General features: G+C 39.8%; 2 protein-coding genes across 6 annotated transcripts in view; both read right to left on the bottom strand.

Annotated features, from left to right (window-relative positions):
* dysc (whirlin protein dyschronic) overlaps positions 1–9108 on the bottom strand; it is a 108189-nt gene extending 99081 nt beyond the window's left edge. The window contains 2 exon segments of the mRNA XM_069109165.1: positions 8614–8659; positions 8662–9108. Of these exon segments, the coding sequence (XP_068965266.1) occupies positions 8614–8659; positions 8662–8707 (92 nt within the window). The 5' untranslated portion in view covers positions 8708–9108.
* A 13-nt stretch (positions 9109–9121) lies between these two features.
* The window catches only part of Rgl (Ral guanine nucleotide dissociation stimulator-like), a 43665-nt gene continuing 32142 nt past the window's right edge, over positions 9122–20644 (bottom strand). For all 5 annotated transcript variants that reach the window (XM_069109168.1, XM_069109169.1, XM_069109171.1 and 2 more), the window contains 5 exons: positions 13803–13907; positions 13029–13458; positions 11934–12556; positions 11257–11571; positions 9122–11166 (listed from right to left, as the gene is read on the bottom strand). In XM_069109168.1, the coding sequence (XP_068965269.1) occupies positions 10522–11166; positions 11257–11571; positions 11934–12556; positions 13029–13458; positions 13803–13907 (2118 nt within the window). In that variant the 3' untranslated portion in view covers positions 9122–10521. The remainder of the gene's footprint in view (positions 11167–11256; positions 11572–11933; positions 12557–13028; positions 13459–13802; positions 13908–20644) is intronic.

The following is a 20644-nucleotide window of genomic DNA, read 5'->3' as shown; positions in this document are numbered from 1 at the left end:
TCGGAAGATCGCTTTAATCCTGCACAACCGAAGTTTTCTTTGTTTACGAGACTAAAAATTATAATTAATCGCAATTTCTCATTTTCAAGTTACATGACGTTGTGAAAAGATTAACGCAATTTTGAAGCGCAAAAAGTTCCAATCGCAGCTTCAAAATTAATACGCACTCTGGCCATTCGTTTCGCCCTTTTTTCTCAACGTGATCGATTGCACGAAACGGAGATAAATCGGCAAAATGTCGAACGCTAAGTGCTTTCGACAAGCACGTTCGATTAATCGATTCTTCTACGCGTACTTTTTAAAATGCAAAGCTTTCCCTCGCATTGTGCAACGTCGCTACAACGTTCCAGGGTTTTCGGTAAGAATTTTTATCAAATTGAATAGCCTTGATTCGCCGGAAAGAGAAAAGTTTCAAACGAAACGATCCTCGAACGTGATCGTAATGGAAGAATGAGAAAATCGACTTTGTTCGTCGAGGAGTTATGACGACGTATTACGATCGATTTGAAAAAGACTGAATTGGTAACGAAGAATGAACTCCAATATAACTCGATTCTACGAACAGGAAAAGCATGAAAATACTATTGCTTCGCGTCGAGAATATGTAAATTAGCTGTGTTGGCATATTTTCTATGTTTCACTAGATACGCTTGAACATGCTTTTTTTTCTTAAGAGATTTATCATTTTTATTGCATAAAATGTATCACCATATTGATTTATTCGTTAAGAGGAACACCGATAAATATTTTTTAATTTCATGTTTCCTTAATCTTAAGAAATCCCATAACAATAGAAAAATAGAATTACGTCGAAAATGATGCACAGAACACAGAAGAGTTGAATGAAACATGATACGCTGTATATAATTTAACTTTCATTTATCGTACTAAAAAGTTAGTCAACCATAAATTCCTCAGCGTCAGCATCGTTGCAAGCCATTTTATCATTCCCACGGTATATCATTCGGACTTCTGTCATTCAGAAAGACCAAATGAAAATCTAGATATCGTTCATGAATCACTATCACAATCTATCACCATAATCTATCGTCAATATTATATTAGGTTCTATAATAAATTCATTCGTAATTTCTTTAAAAAAACATCAAAAAACATTGCTTCTGCGTAAGATCTGTTTAATGAACGATGGATGTAACGTTTTACTGTTCTTTCCTAATGAATTAAACAATTCAAAATGTTTGTTCTTGCATCGAAAAATTCCAATGTACGAATATTCCGAGAATATATATGTATTTAATTCCAAAATCAAATAGAAAGACGATTTGGATATAGAACGGATCGACAACATAGTCGAGTCATAAAATAGTTCTGTAAAAGGCGAAAAATGTAACTTCTCATATTCTTCGCCTGCGGTCTTCGTACGGTATCATCAAAGAACCACAGAAGCATAGACTAATCTTCCACGTAAATAATTTTACCTTTCTCATTATCTTCGAAATTGTTATTAGTACATCGCCGGCGTGAAGAATTTATGAACACGACGTTGTATATATAGATATATCGAGCTTGAGAGGTTACGCGATGTCGTAAAACGTCTGCAAAGATAACTGGTGGTGCGGTGGCTGTCATGAATACGTAATCGCGACGCGATCAACGTCCAAAGTAATTTCGAGTAATTTTTATCGGTCGGCCGCGAAAGGATCAAGGCGAACGACGAAGAGGAAGGGGAAAGAGGAAGAAGAAAATCGCGGGACGAGCATCGACGGTATTGGGAGTTCTCATCGAGGGTCCAAAACGAACTCCGAAAATCCTGTTTTCCGGCTGAGAGCCTGATTTGCAATGGAAATCAGCCGTGAATCGTCCTATTTACATGTACCCCCGTCCACGAATGAATAATTCGAAATTGATCCCCGTTTGATAAATGAAGAAACTGCTTGGGAACACCCGCTGTGTACTTAAACTACGAGTTTATTGCTTTAAATAGCGTTAGGATATTAAAGAATCATCGGAATTACGGGTATCAGTTAGGTTCCTAAATCGTTGGTTTCTTAGAAGATTGACATATTTCGAATCTACAAAGAGATTGATTCTAGAAATGAACTATTTATTTTAACTTTTAATATATGTATATAATAATATAGCTAAAAGTGTTATATATACGATTAAGATAAAATTAGTTTGCCGAAAAGTTGACCAAAAAGTCACTGACGATTGTTAATAGTACGATGATAAGATCGTTGTAGAGGTTGTTGTAACTTGATGGCTCAAGTTGGCAGAAAATTAATTCACCGTGACAGTCGATGTTTCGCCAGAGTTGCTGCTGCTCGACGAACTTATCAATCGAGTTTCCAGCAATTAGAAGTTGCTTCGTTATGTAAGCTTTCTTCGCGGCCCTGCTTTCTCGTGCTAAATTTCCTGTTTGCCATTGTCGTCCTCGCCGTTAATACAGTTTGTAAAAAATTCGGCTTTGTGTGAAAATACCGAATTACTTGTTGTCTTTTAGAATCAGATTCTAATTAAGAAAGAGTAACTAGAAGATTCGAAACGAATTAATAACTTATTTCTAATTCGATTCCAAATTGCTTGAACTTTTTCTAGTCCTTTACATTCAGCTTTATCGTCGAATCTTATGCAATGAACTACCAGTCAAAAATAGATGAGCAACACAATGACAGATGTTGAAAATCACTTCTCATATAAAAAGCATCTCTCTCCGTTTGGATAAAGCAAAATATAAAAGATCGACCTTTGGACGAGATCCTAAGAAAGAACGAGTGAAAGATCAGAATACTTAAAAAAAAAAAAAATTCTCGTTACGTAAGGAACGTCTATTTCGAAGCTCGAAGAAAGGAAAGGGTAACTGTCTGGAATTTTCCATAAACCACTACTTCTCTCACCTAAGCTTTTATGTTATTCTTTCAACATTCCATCCTACGATCCACTTCAACGGATTACCAGGAGGAAAAAGAAGAAACAGTTTTCCACTGAATCTATGTACAAAAACCTACCCCAACCCTATTGCTAGCCATCGAACAGAAAGTTCGATTAACTCGCCCATTTCCCATCAGACGCAGACGTTCGAGTAATATCTCGCAGCTGGAACTACCATCGAATCGACAGCATAGCCGATATGTCCCAGGGACAGGCGGATAATCGCGAGCAAATATACAACGGCCAAACGAAAAACCTTCATTGACAGATCTGTCAAACGAGGAGAAACTCGACAACTGGCCTTAATTAACACAGCGGCGTGTGTTCGAGGTCTTCTTCAAAATCCTCGCTTTGGAAAATTCAGTCTAAGTTCATTTTGCAATAAACGGTAGCCTGTTTGGTGATTCTGTATGAATTGTACTCTTGCAGACAGCGGTAGAAGCTGGTACATCGTAGGAAATGTTGTGTGATACGTATCTTTCTGTATTAGTACACCACAGCCGTGGAATTCCATTCAGAATCATCAAGTCACTTAGCGTTCGTAATTAGTGTAATAAGCCGGAATATTTTATGCGATATTCTATTTCTGCCAATGTGTCCCAGAGATTCTAAGGTCTGAAAAAAAGTCAACTTTCTATTGCATTATCTATTCTTTACCTCATCTTCTCAAAATTTTGTTATCTTTCAGAAAACTTTTTGTATATGTATATATATACAGGCTGGTTGGTAACTGTTAGTACAAGCGGAAAGGGGGTGATTCTAGGCGAAAGAAGAAGTCGAAAATATAGAATAAAAATTTTTCGTTTGAGGCTTTGTTTTCGAGAAAATCGACTTTGAATTTTCGCTCGGTACGCGTGCACTTTATCACGTCTCGTTATAACGGATCTCACTGTAGATCGTTGTCTCGATGGAAAAATTAAAAAAAATAAAAAAAAAAATTTTTATTCTATATTTTCGATTTCTTTTTTCGCGTAGAATCAACCCCTTTCCGCTTGTATCACCAGTTACCAACCACCCTGTATATATTTAAATTTTGATTATAAAAAGTGTACTTAAATATTACAAATACATATATATATGTAATGCTAGCTCTTGTAAAATATCCACATCTATGCAAGACTGCAAAGAAATTCGTGTTATACTCTTTTATAACTATGTCCTTCTCTCTAAGCAGTGTGCACCGCCATATGGAAAGAGGATATCGAAACGTGCGTTACACCTGAAGGGTCAAAATTGAAATTCGACGAGTCGTCCTGCACGAGTGTAACGCGAGGTCGTTCGAACGCGATAGATCGATCGCGCTATACCACATCGAGAGGAATGCGATACGGGATGCGAGTCCGTGGGTAAGAGACTAGAGAAACGGGGGCGTGCAAAGCGGTTGCTAGTGGAGGTGGAGGCGTTGATGGCTAATAATAAAAGCAAAGGAATGTTTGCTGTACGCGTTGGAAACGCGTCAGCAGGACAGGGGAAGAGAAGAACGATAGGAGACAGTGATAAAACCGGGACAGTGATACGGATGGAAAATTGATGGAAACAAAGGCTGACGGAGACAGTTTCCAAGATATATTCTTGTTCATAAGTTACAGAATATAAGAGAACTTTAAGTGAAATAATAATAATAACCCTGTTGTTTTCTTCGGATCTATAGAAACGAGAATGGAAACTGATAGAAACACTTCTGACGATTTAAATGAAATTATTTTATGTTTATATATCTCATATATATATTAAAACGATATTTGTTTTATTACAGCCAAATACGAAACAGAACTTACTATCGGTTATCGAAAACCTTCCCAGCAATCTAATAGAAATAAAGATTTCCAGATACAGGACATGTCGTTTTAAAATTCCTCTTGCATATTACAAATTATACGAAGCAAACCATATAACCGCCAGACATGCCATCAACCACGGTCAAAAGCGAAACATCCCCGAAGATAAAACCAAAAACGGGGCCAAAACCGGACCTGAAGCGTGTCCGTAGAAAAGAACAGAATATAAAGGACACAGAGGCGAGTGACGAGAAGAGAGATATAAAAGTGTAAGCGGGAAACAAGTGGAAGTTATGGAGATAGTACGTGACGAACACGTAAAATGTGGAAAATCCGGTGAAAACGAGAAATGGCTGAGAACGAGAGAATATCTGCCACTTGACTTTAGAGTTTCTCGTGGCCAGACGGAAGCAGCAAACGAAGATAAACTGCGGCCTCAAAGAAACACGCAGGATAAGGATAGCAAAATGCGAAGATTTCGCTGGAGATAGCAATGTTACGTGTCGCAAGAACCATCAGAGTGGTTTTTTAAGGGTTGAAACTGGTCTCGTGTCGATTTTACGGAATCAGGCGTGCAGCCAAGTGGAATCTGTGCTCGATGGAACGCACGTGATCGTTACAAGTGGAATCTTTCTTTTTTCCCTAGCAAAGGAATCGCGCCGATAAACGCGGCTTCCTTCCACCCCATTTTTTCCCTTCTAGAATTACACGGGTTGATTGCAACCGTAGTTTTTGCCGAACATTTGTAGATTTATATGTGAAACGTGAACAAAAACACCGTGACTGCATTATATATTAAATATTTTCAAAGGGGCAGTCAGCTTATCGATCTCACCCTGCAGCGTGATGCAAGTTTTTGCATAGCGTGTGCTTTCAGGCAAACGTTGCTTGCAAAATGGAATTTTTAAGCTTGCGGTTGAACTTCGACGATAAATGATTAGGGCTCGTCGATTGATCAAGGTGCTTAAAACTAGCATTCTCAAAGAAGAAACGTCTTTATAAGGGATACAGGTGTACAAAAATACAGTCCGAACGTTCCAATGAATGAAAAGTTTGAAACCTGGTGCGAAGAATGGAACAACTGATGGAAAAATTACTTGAAAATTTTCAAACAGTAAAGAAACATTTCTACAGACTCCTACAAAACTATGTAATCTAGTAATTATGGAATCTAGCAAACTGGATATTCAATACCGACTAACAGAAAAATCTTCAGAACCTACCAACTTACTCCGGAACGCATATCCTTCAAGTCCAACATAATGGGAAGTTACATGTACGTAATTATACAGGATCCTTCGAGAATCTCTAATTCAGGTAAACTCAACCCATATCAACAAAGAAATTTTCAAAACTTAACATACTTCAAAGTACTCATCCTCCGGATCAAACATAACAGGATTATACACGTATACTTATAAGAGACCAATTTATGCATGAAACACTTAGAGGACTCAGACTCGAGAACCAGTATATTGTTACAGACCAAAGAACCTTAAACGGAACGTATCTCAGAGTGCTTGCAGTTTCGACAAGAATCTTTACGATCCACCGACGGAAATCGAACTTCAACCACTATCCTGACATAAACCTAGATACATCCTCTTCATAGAAGAGACGAAGACGTTCGAATGGGAATTTCGCGGGGACCTCTGCCATCTCGCGCCACGGCGGGGCGCGCTTCGCGAGAAGCAGCTTCCTGTCCTTGAATTTGTGGGTTCCAAGGGAACGTGCTCACGGGGTCGATTCTCGAGACTCACGTTTCTTCTCATCTCGCGTTGAATCCAGGGCCGTGCTCACGTGCGGCTGTCCGATGGTCGCACGGTCGTTGCACCGTCGGACCTCGTTGCGGCAGCAGCCTCGGGAACAACGACGTGAACCGTGACAACGACGACGAGGAGGATGGATACGAAGATGAGGTCGAGGGCGGTGACGATGACGATCGACCGCGACGATGTCGATACGGGACGAATGACGCGCGTAACGACACGGAATGGCGAGCACTCGGTGCAATCGCGAAGCACACACGAGCGACGAGCATCGCCCCAGCTCGGCACCAAGCTCACGACTGCCTCTCGAGGGCTTAGCTGGGGGTTGCTTCGACTCCGGTTCACCGGTTCAATCGGTGGCTGGGGGTGGCCTCGGAGGGGCCAGGGGTACAATGTTAACCCGACACACCACTGCCGTCTAGAGGCTACCAAGGGAACGTAAAGATTCGCCAGGGCGCAAGCTCCGCCGTTCGCCACCAGCGCAGCCGACAGGGTGTCACGAACATTTCAAGCGACATGGATGTGTAAAGTGGATTCGTACCGGGAGCATTTCACATATTACAAGAGCACTTTCCGTTGCAAAATTTTCTCCTTGGCTTCGTGCAAATACGTATATGTTGGATGTTATACGACGGTAGTTTGGTTCTCTTCAAGGGGTCGTCTAGGGAGAGTATGGGTGCACGTGCACTTTAGGAATTTTATACACGTGATGTAATGGCTGTTGGAAAGTTTCTGGCTGTAGTATAGTCTTAGAATATTCCCGGAAAAAGACGTCTATTACGTTAACGTAATATGTATTCGTTAAAGTAAATAAAATTATGGTACATACTATGTTGTTAAACTTCTTATAAGGAGAATTTTGTTAATATATGAATTAAATCGAAATAGAAGTATGACTTTTGGCTAGGAACTTTTTAGAGCTATCATAGCATATATGTACATATAATTGACTAACTATTATAATGTACATGTTTAATTTTAAAATAGACTCGAAATAATAAAAACAAAAGGGGTCAATTAATTAGCCTTCTTTAAACAGTATTATACGGATATCATCATAGGACAGAAAGAATTCTTTTACATTTTTTCCACATAAATAGGAAACAAAATGTCTATTCGTGATTTAAAACGCTTGAAAGAAAAACAAAGGAGTAAACGAAGCAGAAATGCATCTTTGTATCTACCAGCAGAAATATATCTTTGTTCCTATGAACAGAAATATATCTTTGTTTAATGGATTCCCAACCGGAATGCCCATTTGTACGCAGTCACTGTTAATTCAGCGACACAGTAGCAGCTGTCGATCACAGCTAGACACGCGATGCCAGCATTAACTCTCTAAATTAAAGCTATGACGCGATACGGAAAACAAGAAAGCACACAAGTAAACAATATTTTCGTGATCGAACTACCATTCTTGATACTTAAAAAAAAATGCACTTTCTTGCATATCAAATGCATAAAGTCACGCGTGACTCATAATAATACTGTAACTTCCATAAATTCAAAATTGTTGAAACAGAGTCGTAGCTACAACTTTGGAAGACAAAATAATATTACGATATGGTACATTAATTACAAAAAAATTTTTTTAGTTATACCTATCAATGATTCGATTGTTTCCAAAATATTTAGTTATTTATAAACTAGCGTTTCTATTATTTCCAACAATCATCAGCTGAAGAAAAAGAGTCTCCGATAAAGAGAGCTCTCAACGTCACAAAATCTCTAAGTACAAACCCTTCAACCACAAATTTGTGATTTACATAGGCTACATGCGAATCTCCATCCTTTTCCCCATGATGTTCCAAGTGGTTCGCTCATAATCGTATTAACCACAACACGGCATACGTGGCAAGAAACTGATACTAAGGATCAATTAAGGACTTTATCGGCATGCACGTTCGAATTCCTCTGGTTCGGCATTTCTGACGTAAACCGGTGACCTTGAACCAGTTCGGCAGACTCGAAGCGCGATATTAGGTACGCGTGTCTAACAGCTCGAGGAAGCTCGCCCTTATCGCATCGATCGTACCGGGGAGGACAGAAACAAGGGATATAGATCGCCCTTCCTGTTTCGTTAAATGATCGTATGCCGTTTGTCGAAACCATTAGCATCGATTCCACCCCCTGCCGTTTGTTTCCTTTGTTAAATGCGACCGGGGAACACCTACCTGCACGTTTTACCGCAGTATCGGGGTACTTGCACCCTCGCTGTAGGTGATCAACAGGTTCGCGTGCCGGATGTGTTGGCATACCGGAAGTCATCAACGAGGCCACACGACGTGGTTTTCCACGGTCTCGTACGGTAACGATCTGACCATCCTCTCTTTATGTTCGAAATAAACGGTCGTAAAAGTTAGTTCTCGACTGGATAAACGCAATCTCGATAAGCATCGATGACACGAGGAACAGATATGGATTTTCTAGGAACTTCTATAGGATAATAAAAGAAGAAATTTGAATGAAATGGTTCGTTGAAGGTAGGGATCAAAGATAAATAATATAAAATAGAATTAGGATAAAGAGTGTTATACCTAGGGTTAAAGGGATGAGTAAAACTGTAGATCCATCTATTCTCGTTTCTGTAGGATAATAAAATAAGAAATTAGAATGGTTAAAAATAAATAATAAGGAAGAGAATTGGATAAAGAATACTATACCTAGGATGAAAAAGCTTAGTAAAATTGTAGGTCCATCTATTCTCGCCTTTATCGACTCGTATTACATATAACTTCCGCGAATTTCAGTAAATAATTGACGCGTACACGAACAGATACAGCTAGTTAGTGACGTTTCTTGGAAAATTAAGGTCGATAAGAAGTAAGTACAAAATTGCCTAAGCTAAACGATACATCAAGGATCCAGACACGTCGGCGTAGTATTTCACGAATCCAACGTGCTTGGATCTTGCGATTGTTTTTTTTTCTATGCTTCTCACTTGCCCTAATATGAAATGCATGCAGGTCTTTGTAAAAATATATCAACGTACGTTCACACACGTTCTAATGTGTTTTTTAGCTTCGATATCGGAACGAGTATTTGATATTCATTCGCATCAAACGTATGCATATACTCGATTTCGGTTTTTCTTTCTTTTCATTTCACGATTAAATTCAAAGCCGAAATGAGAAATTCCAATATCACAGAATCGAATCTCTCTGTTCCTCGCATCGCTGTCATAGATGCGGGACAAGAAAAATGAATCACGGAATGGACGAATGGCTGTTTGAACAATTTTGGACCTCATTCTTTTTTTCTCCTTTTTTTCTCTCAATTGCAATGCGGAAAAAAGTAATTGACAATTGTTTCATTGGGTCCACTTGATTCTCGCGGCCGATCGACTACACTCGAAGCCACACTACGACACTAAAGTTATGTACAAAATCACAATGTTTCTCTCGCGAATACTCATTATTTGCCCGTCACAATCTTTATCGCCGTAATCTCTTAGAATCCGCAAGGATTTCTTGTATAAATTACACATAACTACACACAACTGCTACATTCGCGCATCTCGCAAACTACCTATTACATCGTTTGTCTTTGTTCGTTTCGCGTGTGCGTCGATAAGAGACCTAAATGACTTACACTAAATATAATCTAAAACTACATTAGTCCGCGATCCGCACAAATGACGCTAATGTTATATTCGAGTACCGTGTAGGCGGGTAATGTCGTGTTAACACAATTATGCGATGAGCGAGTGACGATGAAAGAAAGAAAAATTGATACTAAAGACACTGAACGTCGTATGATGTCCAAATGTAATATGTCACTGTCAACGCGTCGTTCACGATTATCACTATAAAAAAATTTCGCGACATATCAAACATTGGTACTGTCATGGGTAAAATGTGAAAGAAAAGATGATGTGAACGCATCATCGCAAACCTAATGAGATTCTTTTGGATTTTCAACTAGGACGTTCTTCAAAATGCTCTTTTATGAAAGGGCGCACGAAGAATAAATAAATTTTCCCTAAATATTTCGGTTGACATGATTATCGCTCTGAATATTCCATCCGACGCAACATAGCAAAATATTAATTACGAAGTAGCCTATTCTCTCGACATTCAACACTACCGCTTGTGACTCGTCTTGCTCTTAGGACTTTCTGTGACGCTATCGTTAGGCTCTCTTCTAGGTCGTAGAATGAAGTTCAGATTGTGCGCGGTATTTACGGCGTAATAAACGTTCGCTGAGTTTGGCAGAACCATCTCACGATCAGGAAGAACCTGGGCTAGCGTATACTGGTCGGAGCTGCCCTCTATTCCTAACTTAAGCATCGCGTTTCGTATCACTTGCGGGGTCCTTTCGTTGTTCGAGAGCATGATAGACTTGTACAGCACCACGCCCTCAGTCTCAACGTTATCGGTCTCCATGGTGACTTTAATTATGTAAAAATCTGGTGAGCTCTTGTGCGAATGACTCGGACTGGACAGGCCAATGACATTAGTGCTGTTTCCATTGGCGGTGATGGGAGTCGGCGGTGCTAGTCGGTTGTGCTGATTCGTCGCTCCGCTTCCTCCGCCGGAGCTTAGAGATACATCCAATGATGGCAAAGACGAGCTGGAGGAAGAACTAGACATCTGGGACGGCGAGGTGCGCCGATCGAGAGAGTTGTGCGGCGAGCTCGGCAGAGAATCTAGGTCGCAATAAAACTGGGAGCTACTCGAACTCGACGTAGAGGCTATCGAGTCGTTTTTGCGATGACCCTGATGACTCTGCAAGATAAGTCTGGGCTCAGGCTTCTCGCGAGGAACAGGTGATCGGGAACGGGTTCGTATTAACGAGATCAGGGAGAGCATGCTGACCTGCTTCTTCTTGCCACGATTATTCAGAGTGTTTCCAGGGGGCGGCGGCTCGATCTGACAGCTCAGTTTGTATGCTTCCCGATCATCAAGTACCACCACGGAATGAAACCAACGATCGAACAACGGATCCGTGCTGAAATTGTACGCGTTCGCTGCACCTTGGAGCAATCTTATCCTAGCGAGGACCTCGAACTCCTTCCGTCTTTTATCAAAGTTGATTAATCCTTCCGCTATCGTATCTGGTATCGCGGTGTCTATCATAGTGAGATCCGTTAGGAAAGTTCCTAGGTACGGTATCGTGCCATAGCTGATATTCTAAACAGAGAAAGTTCGTTAGTGGTTGTATCCAACATTGCAATCAATGAATCAAGGGATACATAAGTATTTGGTACACTTTCAAATTATTGTAAATATATAAAATAGTTCAAATGAAGCTCTTTAATCTAATCGTGGTATCTGATTTTATCTCAGACGATCATATAAGTACAATCAGTGGATATAGATAAGAACAATACTCGATATTAATTAATACGTACAAAACAGTAAGAGACGCCTGAATTAAGTGACTACGCGTTGTTCAATGTTGGGATAATAGAGGAATTGAATCGAATTTTGATTAAACTGCACCAAGTGTCCAAAATACTTACGCACATGTGTAAATTAGAAATTATACTTACTCCCGCGTGAGTATTCTGCTTCTGAAATAACTTTTGCAAGTGCCTATCGCTCCTACCGGCAGTGTCAGCAAACTTTGCAGTACCTTCCTTGATTAAAAGCTCTCGCTGCGTCCACGCGTTATTCTCTTCTGAGAAAATTCTCTCCAGTTCCCTGAACAGCTCGTGCTTCTCTCTGGGCATAGACTGCCAACATTTCTCCAACCTATACACAGGATTACTCTGTAAACCGGACACGATAGCCTTCAAGCTACTAAAGTTCTTCAACACGCGTAGTTCTTGAGCAATGTCAATCCACGTCTCGAGGATTCTCGCTCGTTCCTGAGGCTTCGTCGTCGGGTCCATCAGTATCGTGGATATGACTCGAAGCGACACAGCGTTGAATTGATTCACGGTCGCCAACACCGTAGCAGCGTCGTGACTTCTCGAACGATCTCTTCTGGACCAGACAGCACCTAGGCACTGATGGGCTACGAGCTTTTTGAACACTTCGGCGTCCATTCGGGTTAACTGTTCGGCGAAATGCCGGTGTGGAACTTCGGGGAAACTGTAATTCGTCCAGTGATCCACGATCGGATCTGGGGAACCACGTGGTAGTCGACCATTATCGTACACCATACAAGAGTCTGGAAGAAAATGATGATTTAGGACGATAATATTTTTCTGCGTAGATAGAAAATATGTATTCTTTGAATCGGTGAATCAAATGGATGAGTTGTACGTAGTAAGTTCCTGTATTTATCTAAAATAACACTAAATACGTCATATGCAGTATGATAAACTTCCGGTTGACGTGTAGCGTTACAGAATCGACGAACGAAATGAGATGTGTGATAATATGTATCGATTGACGTGTGTTAATATAATATGTAAAGACTGGAATTTCTTGCTGTATTAAATTATCACGACTAAATTGTCATTCAAGACCGAAGAATTAAACAATGAATATTTATAAAACGATAATTTACTTGCAATATAACTAACTCTAGAAATAAATATTTATATGTTTAATTTCCGGTGTTCTACAGAATCCACTACGTATAGCATACGATTAATCAATTAATCACGCAGGATATAGCGTTATAAAAGTTTCCTTACCCATCTGATCTTCACGCTGAAACCTGTGCAAGCGATGCCTTGCCTTGAGCTCGAGTTCCGAGCCAGGAAGTCGTCGATGCGTGAAGTCCAGGAGTCTACTGAGCAATGGATGATTCGGCGGCGACTTCCAGTCACCAGGATAGGCATCCAGCCAAACGTGAAGAGCCTGAACTAGGGTCTTTCGATGCTGTTCACCTGTCAGGGCACCGGATCCTTCGTCGAGGGCGTCGTACCTCGCCAACAATAGCTCCAGCACTTCTCGCGGCGTAGTGAATGCACGATATGTCGCCAAGAAGACATTGATGTATGTCGACTCGAGTTCCCCGTCGTCGTTCGCCAGACTCTCTACCAGCCGCTGCACCGTTCCGGCTTTCAGGAAACGCACTCTCACCGTCTCCCATTCTAAATGCGAAATCTCGTCGTCTGAATCCTGTGGAAAGGGTATTTCAAAATCGTTAAGTCGGAACGCCTAAAAATTGCAGAGGTTGAACATTTTTCAAATTTGCAGATCTGTCAGATTTCGAATATTTATATACTGGCAAGATTTTTAACAAAAAAATTTAAACGTACAGAAATTGAAATGCAAGAATTGAGAATTTCGGAAATTGGAAAATTCATAAATGAAAAATTCAGGGACTGAGAGGAGGTACTCAAAGGTATGGAAATTGTATAATTAAAGAATTTCATAATCAGAAATGCAGAGGTTTGGAAATTTAGAAACTAAGAAATTCAGGTATTCGAAGGTTTGGAAGAGATTCGATATAAATTACTCACCGATGCAGAGAGACTCCTGGTAGGCCTGTGATATCGAACCTTCTTCAGGTACACCGTGTATATGACGCCATCGCCCCTTTCCTCGCCCCATAAACGCCACGTGGGCTGCAAAGTAGAAGCAAATGGCGAAAGTTACGACAAGAAAAAGGCAGACATCCGTCGAGGGTATAGGTAGGCGGTGACGGCGACGTATACAACGAGCTACACAGGCAAAAGCACGCCACCAGGGGATGATTTACGCCATTAATTTCACTAGCTACCCCCTGTCATGCACAACCATCTTTCTAACGGGGACAAGCTAATCAATGAACGTCGTGCACTCGGCGGATTTATTGAAATAATTGACTTCCAGCTTCGAATTGACCTCGTTCGTCCATTTTACAACTTGGATCGTGATTAACCGGATGAAACGCTTTATCCTCGCGATCTACCGTCTCTCCTCTCTCTTTCTTTCTCTCTTACAACCTCATTGTTTCAAGTTACAAGAATTCTAACTGTTTCTCATTTTTAACAAGAATTTACGAAACCGATTTAGCTACGACGTGAATTACATTATGTCGACAATAGACTTGAGGATATCCTCAGATCGATTCCGTTTCAACAAAAGATTATCAACTTTTGTAAAGAAGCTAAAGTATCGAATAAAATCTAATAAGCCACCGAATATAAAAATAGTCGCTAATGGTCATAGTAATCGATGCGACTTGAAATAAAATAAATAATAGTATAACTTGAATCACGATATTTAGTCGTCTGGAACAAAAGCATACTTAAGCGAAATATCAGAAAAGCGATACTCTTGTATCTCTAGAAATAAATATTGAGCTTAAGCACACATTTGTTTCATCACACGATTTCTTTCTAATACCAAAAATATACTTAAGAGAAATAGAGGAGAAAAGAAACTCTGGCATTTCTACTATTAAATAACCAGCCCAGGCGCAAATTTATTTCATCACACGATCCTTCACCTATTTTCAGCCCGGTATTCCAAAACGCAAGCCGTGGATGGCAATTACAGGAGATTATAAACGAGCGGCTCCGCTGAGTCTGGTTTTTAACAATCGTGCAAGCTGGAAAACCAGCCGGAACCCTCGTTTCCTCTCCCCCGACGCGTGGAGACCCGACGAACAAAAGGAGACCAACAGAAACACGACTACAAGCAGCAGCCTCATGCAAACACGAATCGAGAAATAAACACGCCATGTTCAGTCTGCGCGAGTCACTTCCGGACACCATCGTAATTCGTAATATCATCGCGGTACGATAAACACGGAACGATAGGAAGCTAGGGTGAGATCTTTATCCAAGTGTTTTCTTTGTGATTCAGTACCGTAAACTGCAGGGGAATAACAGCCGATTTTAGATTCTTAATTGGTATTTAAGCTTTAATTATGGCGCGTGTCTGCCCGCGAGTTAAGTAATTTTCATAAGTCAAGACAATTTATTTACGACGAAGGAGAACTTTAATATTTCATGAACTTGTTACAGAGTTTGCTTTTTCGTACGAGTTGTTTGTGATTGCTTGTTGCTACTGAAGATCATATTTAGATCATATTTAAAAGTGTTTATACATTTCGAGAAATTTAAATACGACAAAACGATGGAAGAATATAGAAAATTTGCAAAGTAACGCGAAGGAATTGCATGAACATTCATGATCCCGTAAGAGTACCTAAAATGTAAAAATCATAGCAATATTCTTGTAAATCTTATATTTGTATGAAGCGATTTGAAATATCGTACTAGGAATACGATTGCTATTGACGTATTTCTATCCCCATATTTTTATCTGTAATCGTGATTTTTGAAGAAGTCACACGAGCCTTCGAGAGTCAGAATTTCCAGAACTCTAAACTCGATAGCACCACTTGATCATCGAGAACACTAGGACTTCGAAGCATTCGAGCTTTACGATCCTCCATGCCCTAAGTTTTCCATCGCATTGCTCGAATTCAGAGATTTTACGAACTTGGAAATGTCCCAAGTCCTATGGGACCGCGAGAATTTCGAACGTTCGAAGAACTAACCACGAAAGACATATCTAAGCTAGTATCTTCGTCGATGAATAATTAATTTATGATAAACCGACGCATTATATTATACCAAATTTTTAATTCCCTTATTCTTCTCCTATATCTTAAGTTTGTTTCCATTTTAATCATAACGACTCGATAAACAAACGTATATTTTAGAAATATATCTTATGGAATTTATCGATATTATTCGTTTTATAAAAAAGACCAATAACTCACTTGCCAACATAACAAAATTTAAAACACGAGTACTTTCCAAACTCTGGTACCGAAGTACATTTTCCATATCAATTTACACGTCGTATCGATAAGAAAGGCAAGAAGTACTTATACAACTATCAGACGATGTTTCTTCAAATATTAAAATATTCTAATCTCAGGAAATGTAAAATTTTCCCAAAATAGACGTGGTATTTAACTGTATGCTATTTATCGATAACTGATATTATATATCTGATACTGATGACTATGCTAATCATGACATTTATTACAATATACGTAATTTTCTCTTCGAATCACGTAGACACCTAGACAGGGAGGACAACAGACTCGACAGACTCAACAACAGACTAATTTCTTAGCAAAGGAACTAAGATCTTGGAATTCACAGCCAATTACATCCTCGGAAACTGCTGCAAGGGAATAAGTTAAGGGGCCTTCAAAGGAACAGGGACCACTAAAAATAGGATTCTCGTTTGAACACGCTGCACACACGTTTGCTGTTTTATTTGCAACGCTAAAAACGTCACCAAAGTTATCCGGTCCCTCCGTCGGATAACTTACCTGCAAACCAACAAGAAAATCGTAATATCCCCTCGTGAGGAATATACGGAGAACCCGTATAAGATCTCGTTTCCCTTTCTCTCTATATCTTCTGCGTGTCTTCTATGTCTCTCTTCCCTCTTGAAATCGCGTATAGAATCGCCACAGAAAGAAACAAACCGTGTCATTGCCATTTATGCCTCTAATATGCAACATTTACTAACTGCACCGATAGGGACCGACATATGCATACAATGTACAGCCATTGGATCGATGGAACTACAAAAGGAAAGCGTTTCTACATGAAGAATGGAAGTAGTGCTGTACTACTCCTATCTATTGATTGCTAATCGTACGCGGAAGCTTTTATTGTTGACGATTCGATGGACGATCAAAAGAGCAGAGGATTTCAAGAAGAAGATTTAACTGTAGCCTAGTCAACAGTTCAGTAGTTTTTTTCTTTTTTATTTCTTACTTTTCTATTTCTATATTCTTGCATTTTAAAGAAAATAAATTAATTTTCTCTCAATTGAATCTCATATGAATTAGAGAGTCGATTGTTCTGCTAGTGACGGTCAAAAAATTTGGACAAAAATGTTTTCCAAGGCACGAGAATCCAGTTAGATAATAAAAGGCAAACGACAAGGTATAGGCAAGGATGACGACAAAAAAAGATGACCTGAAACTGGCTACGGTCCCGAAGAAAACTGGCTGCGTTTCTCGATTATGATGAGTTCTGTAGCAGCGGAGTCTAGATGCAAGTAAAACTCTGTTGAAAAAATGTGGCTTACGTTCCGGAACGAACTGGCAATTAGAGGTCTACAGGGAGAACCCGAGCGTGACTTAAGGTCCTTATACAGCCCCCTCCCTCTCTTCGTCCTTGGAGACGCCTCCTTGGAACACGTCAACTGTCCATTGTTCGTCAGAAAATTCTGTCGAATAGAAATCTGTCTGCGTCGACTCCGAAGATTTCTGCAATTTCGGTGTAACCGCCGCTAAACAACCGTAGGAGATTGCGCCTGATTTTTGCTTTCTTGTGGTTTGAAGTTATCGAACCTTGGCTTCCCTGATGAAAAAATGCGAACTTTTCTTTCTCGTGTATCATCTCGAAAACAGATATTGTACAGAGAACAGTGAGAGATGTCGAAGAAAGAAAAAAAACAAAAGTTGCACGTCTTTTTATATCTACAACATAGTTACTCGCACAAGCAACCTCTGTGAGATGAACGTGTCAATCGAACGAACCCTATTAAGCCTGGAACATCCTCCTCGTTAACGTCCCAAATAATTCGACCGCCTTCTTCGTTCATTCAACTCCTCCTCTTTGATTTCGCAGAAGCTTCCATCACAAAAGACGTTGTTGGAGCCGTGTACGTGGCAAAGTGAACCATCAGTGCTAAGACGGTACCAAAAGCGATGTGTGTACAAACTACCACAACCTCCTCTATTATTCCAGCGTCGGCCTATAAAAAGCTTAACATCGGATTACCACGAGAAGAGGAATGGTTTGTGGTGCGATCGATACATGGAAATCCACCCCGACTATCGCGATGCTAACCTCCGCCTCCACCTTTCAACCCGCGCAAACATCGATGTTAAAGTCACGATTCGAGAAACCCGTTGGAATATTCCAACCGTGAATCAGACAGGGTCACCGTGCACAGCAGTGACGGTTTTGCCATCGATCTGTCAAATTAGATTCTGTGAAATGGCACGTCGCTCTATTTGAAGCAAGGATTTCTCGTGCAAATTGCTTCATAGTTATTAACTGATTGCGAATGCTTGTGCAAATTTGAACATACGCGAAGATCTAGATGTCAGATATGAATTTGTTCAGACTTCTACGTACAATAAAATTTCGATTATTAGAATACCGATTAATGGAACGATCTTTAATTATGGATTTTTAGAACAAAATTTATGAAGACGTAAAAGGAAGATCAAAAAGATTGGTGTATTTTCAATCTATGCTACTTCTAGCCAGTAAATTGCACAAATTTACGAAGATATAGGAAATAACGAAGAAATGATCTATTACACGCCTTTCTCTTTTTTTTTTTTTTTTTTTTTTTATTTGGAAGTAGTTTACAATGAATTTTCATTGAGAATTATAAGTAAATTATTCTAGCGTGGTACTACAACGTGAATAATAATAAATGATTATCTTATGTTTGATTCTAGCTGAATCTAATGTTTAAATCTGGAGGGTGATGTCTTTTTACCTGCCCCTGGTGTTGATCCGTCGTGTCAAATAATTGAGCAACTAGTGGATTTTGGTGGTTGTTAATTCTTATGTTATGTCCATTACTGAATTTGGATATTTCTTCTTTATCTGTGGGAATCTTAAGGTCGCGATGTATTGTTTCGCTGGTAACATACCAAAGTGCATCTATTACGGATCTTAGAGTTTTTGATTTATTACAGACCTGTATCGTATTACATTCCTTCATTATATTTTTATTCGATAAATCGTAAACGTTTACGAAGATATGAAACAGAAACAAGAAACACTTTATCTATTACAAACCTGTGTTATTCCTAGGCAATAATCATCGAAATGAGGATATAATTCTTATCTCGTTATCTTATAATCGCCATGAGTGAATGTAAAATTTAACGCTCGAAAAACCATAAGAAATAACGAAGAAAGGGAGAGCAGGGGATATCTGTACATAAAGGGGCAGGATCCGATTTAGTTTGGAGGCAGGCAGGCAATAAACGTAATCTGCGATCTGAAAGAATTACGAAGGAACGTTCTAACGCTATAAATAAGATCTATAATTATTGGGTACGAGTATTAGAAACCTGCGAGGCAATAAAAGGAACGGATCGAGAGAGAGAGAGAGAGAGAGAGAGAGAGAGAGAGAGAGAGAGAGAGCCGTGGCCGCCACGGAGCAGATAACAGTCATTCTGCTAAACGGTTTCGCAACGCTTCGAGCAACAATTTTCCAAAGCCTGTTAGATAAATTCACGCGATGATCTAATCCTCCGGAGTTTCTGCGTGCACGTTACACCCTGCACTATCGTCACGAATCATCCCGTGGGCTGAGCATTCCGTGCATTTTTACTTTCGCCCGCGGTTACTTTATTTTTGACTTCGTATACTCCGCAAAAGTCTTGCGACAAAAACCTACGATAGTGATTCCATAATGATGAAAATAATCATACGTTTTAGGAAATATTTCCTTGTGAACACAATTTAACGCTATTTAAAGTCCAGATCTGGTTCAGGAATATTTTTTAACACTCGGTGTAGAAAACTATTGTGTGTGTATCGCATGTGTGATAATAAATCATCTTGACAATTCGCTTGCTATAATTTTTTACTCACTGTAATATTCAAAAGGTGGGACTAATCTCTACCTAGATTCCACTTCTCTAATTACGCTTATAGCAGGAGTATAAATTTGCATAAAAACTCGCAGTGTAATTATTAATCAGTAATTTATTCCGCAAAAGATCTCATATACTTTTATTTCAATAAATTCTAAGTCTGCAAGTCGCGAATAGTTTTATATTAATCCTAACACTTTTACGTCGTATCGTACTTGCACTACACGATTAAAATAACCTGACTGACCCAATTTTATTTTCGATCCGATGTAAACATTCGATTTCCTCCATTGGTCTCTCTACCAAGTGTAGCTACTGACTAATCAGAAATCCTCTATAATTCACGGATTTCCGTTTGGTAACAATAACCTAGCGAGGTGTCTTCCACGTTTTCAGCACGCTATTTTAAAATGAATGATTCACCGTCGAGGAGACTTTTGAATAAGAGACAATACGAGTGATCGAAGAGAAAGAAGAAGGGGTTGCGTCGAGTGAGAAAAATGTCGCGTGGGTACCAAGACGTGCCGGAAGTTCAAAGAACGAGCGTTGATAAAGCGGAGCTTTGTTGATGCCCGCCACAAAAGCCACTCACGTACGCTCAGTGTGTGTACTCTGAAACACCTCAATAAAGAACACAATGCACTCAAACGTGTTAACAGTGCCGAAACTTCTCCAAAGGGAGATCAGGGTCGACGATTCCAGTCTCTGAGT

The sequence above is a fragment of the Bombus flavifrons genome, chromosome 3 (genome assembly GCF_040668555.2).
Source record: "Bombus flavifrons isolate JBK064 chromosome 3, iyBomFlav1_principal, whole genome shotgun sequence".
NCBI lineage: Eukaryota > Metazoa > Arthropoda > Insecta > Hymenoptera > Apidae > Bombus > Bombus flavifrons.
The sequence above is the reverse complement of the archived record's forward strand: the minus strand, read 5'-3'. Positions and strand labels throughout refer to the sequence as shown.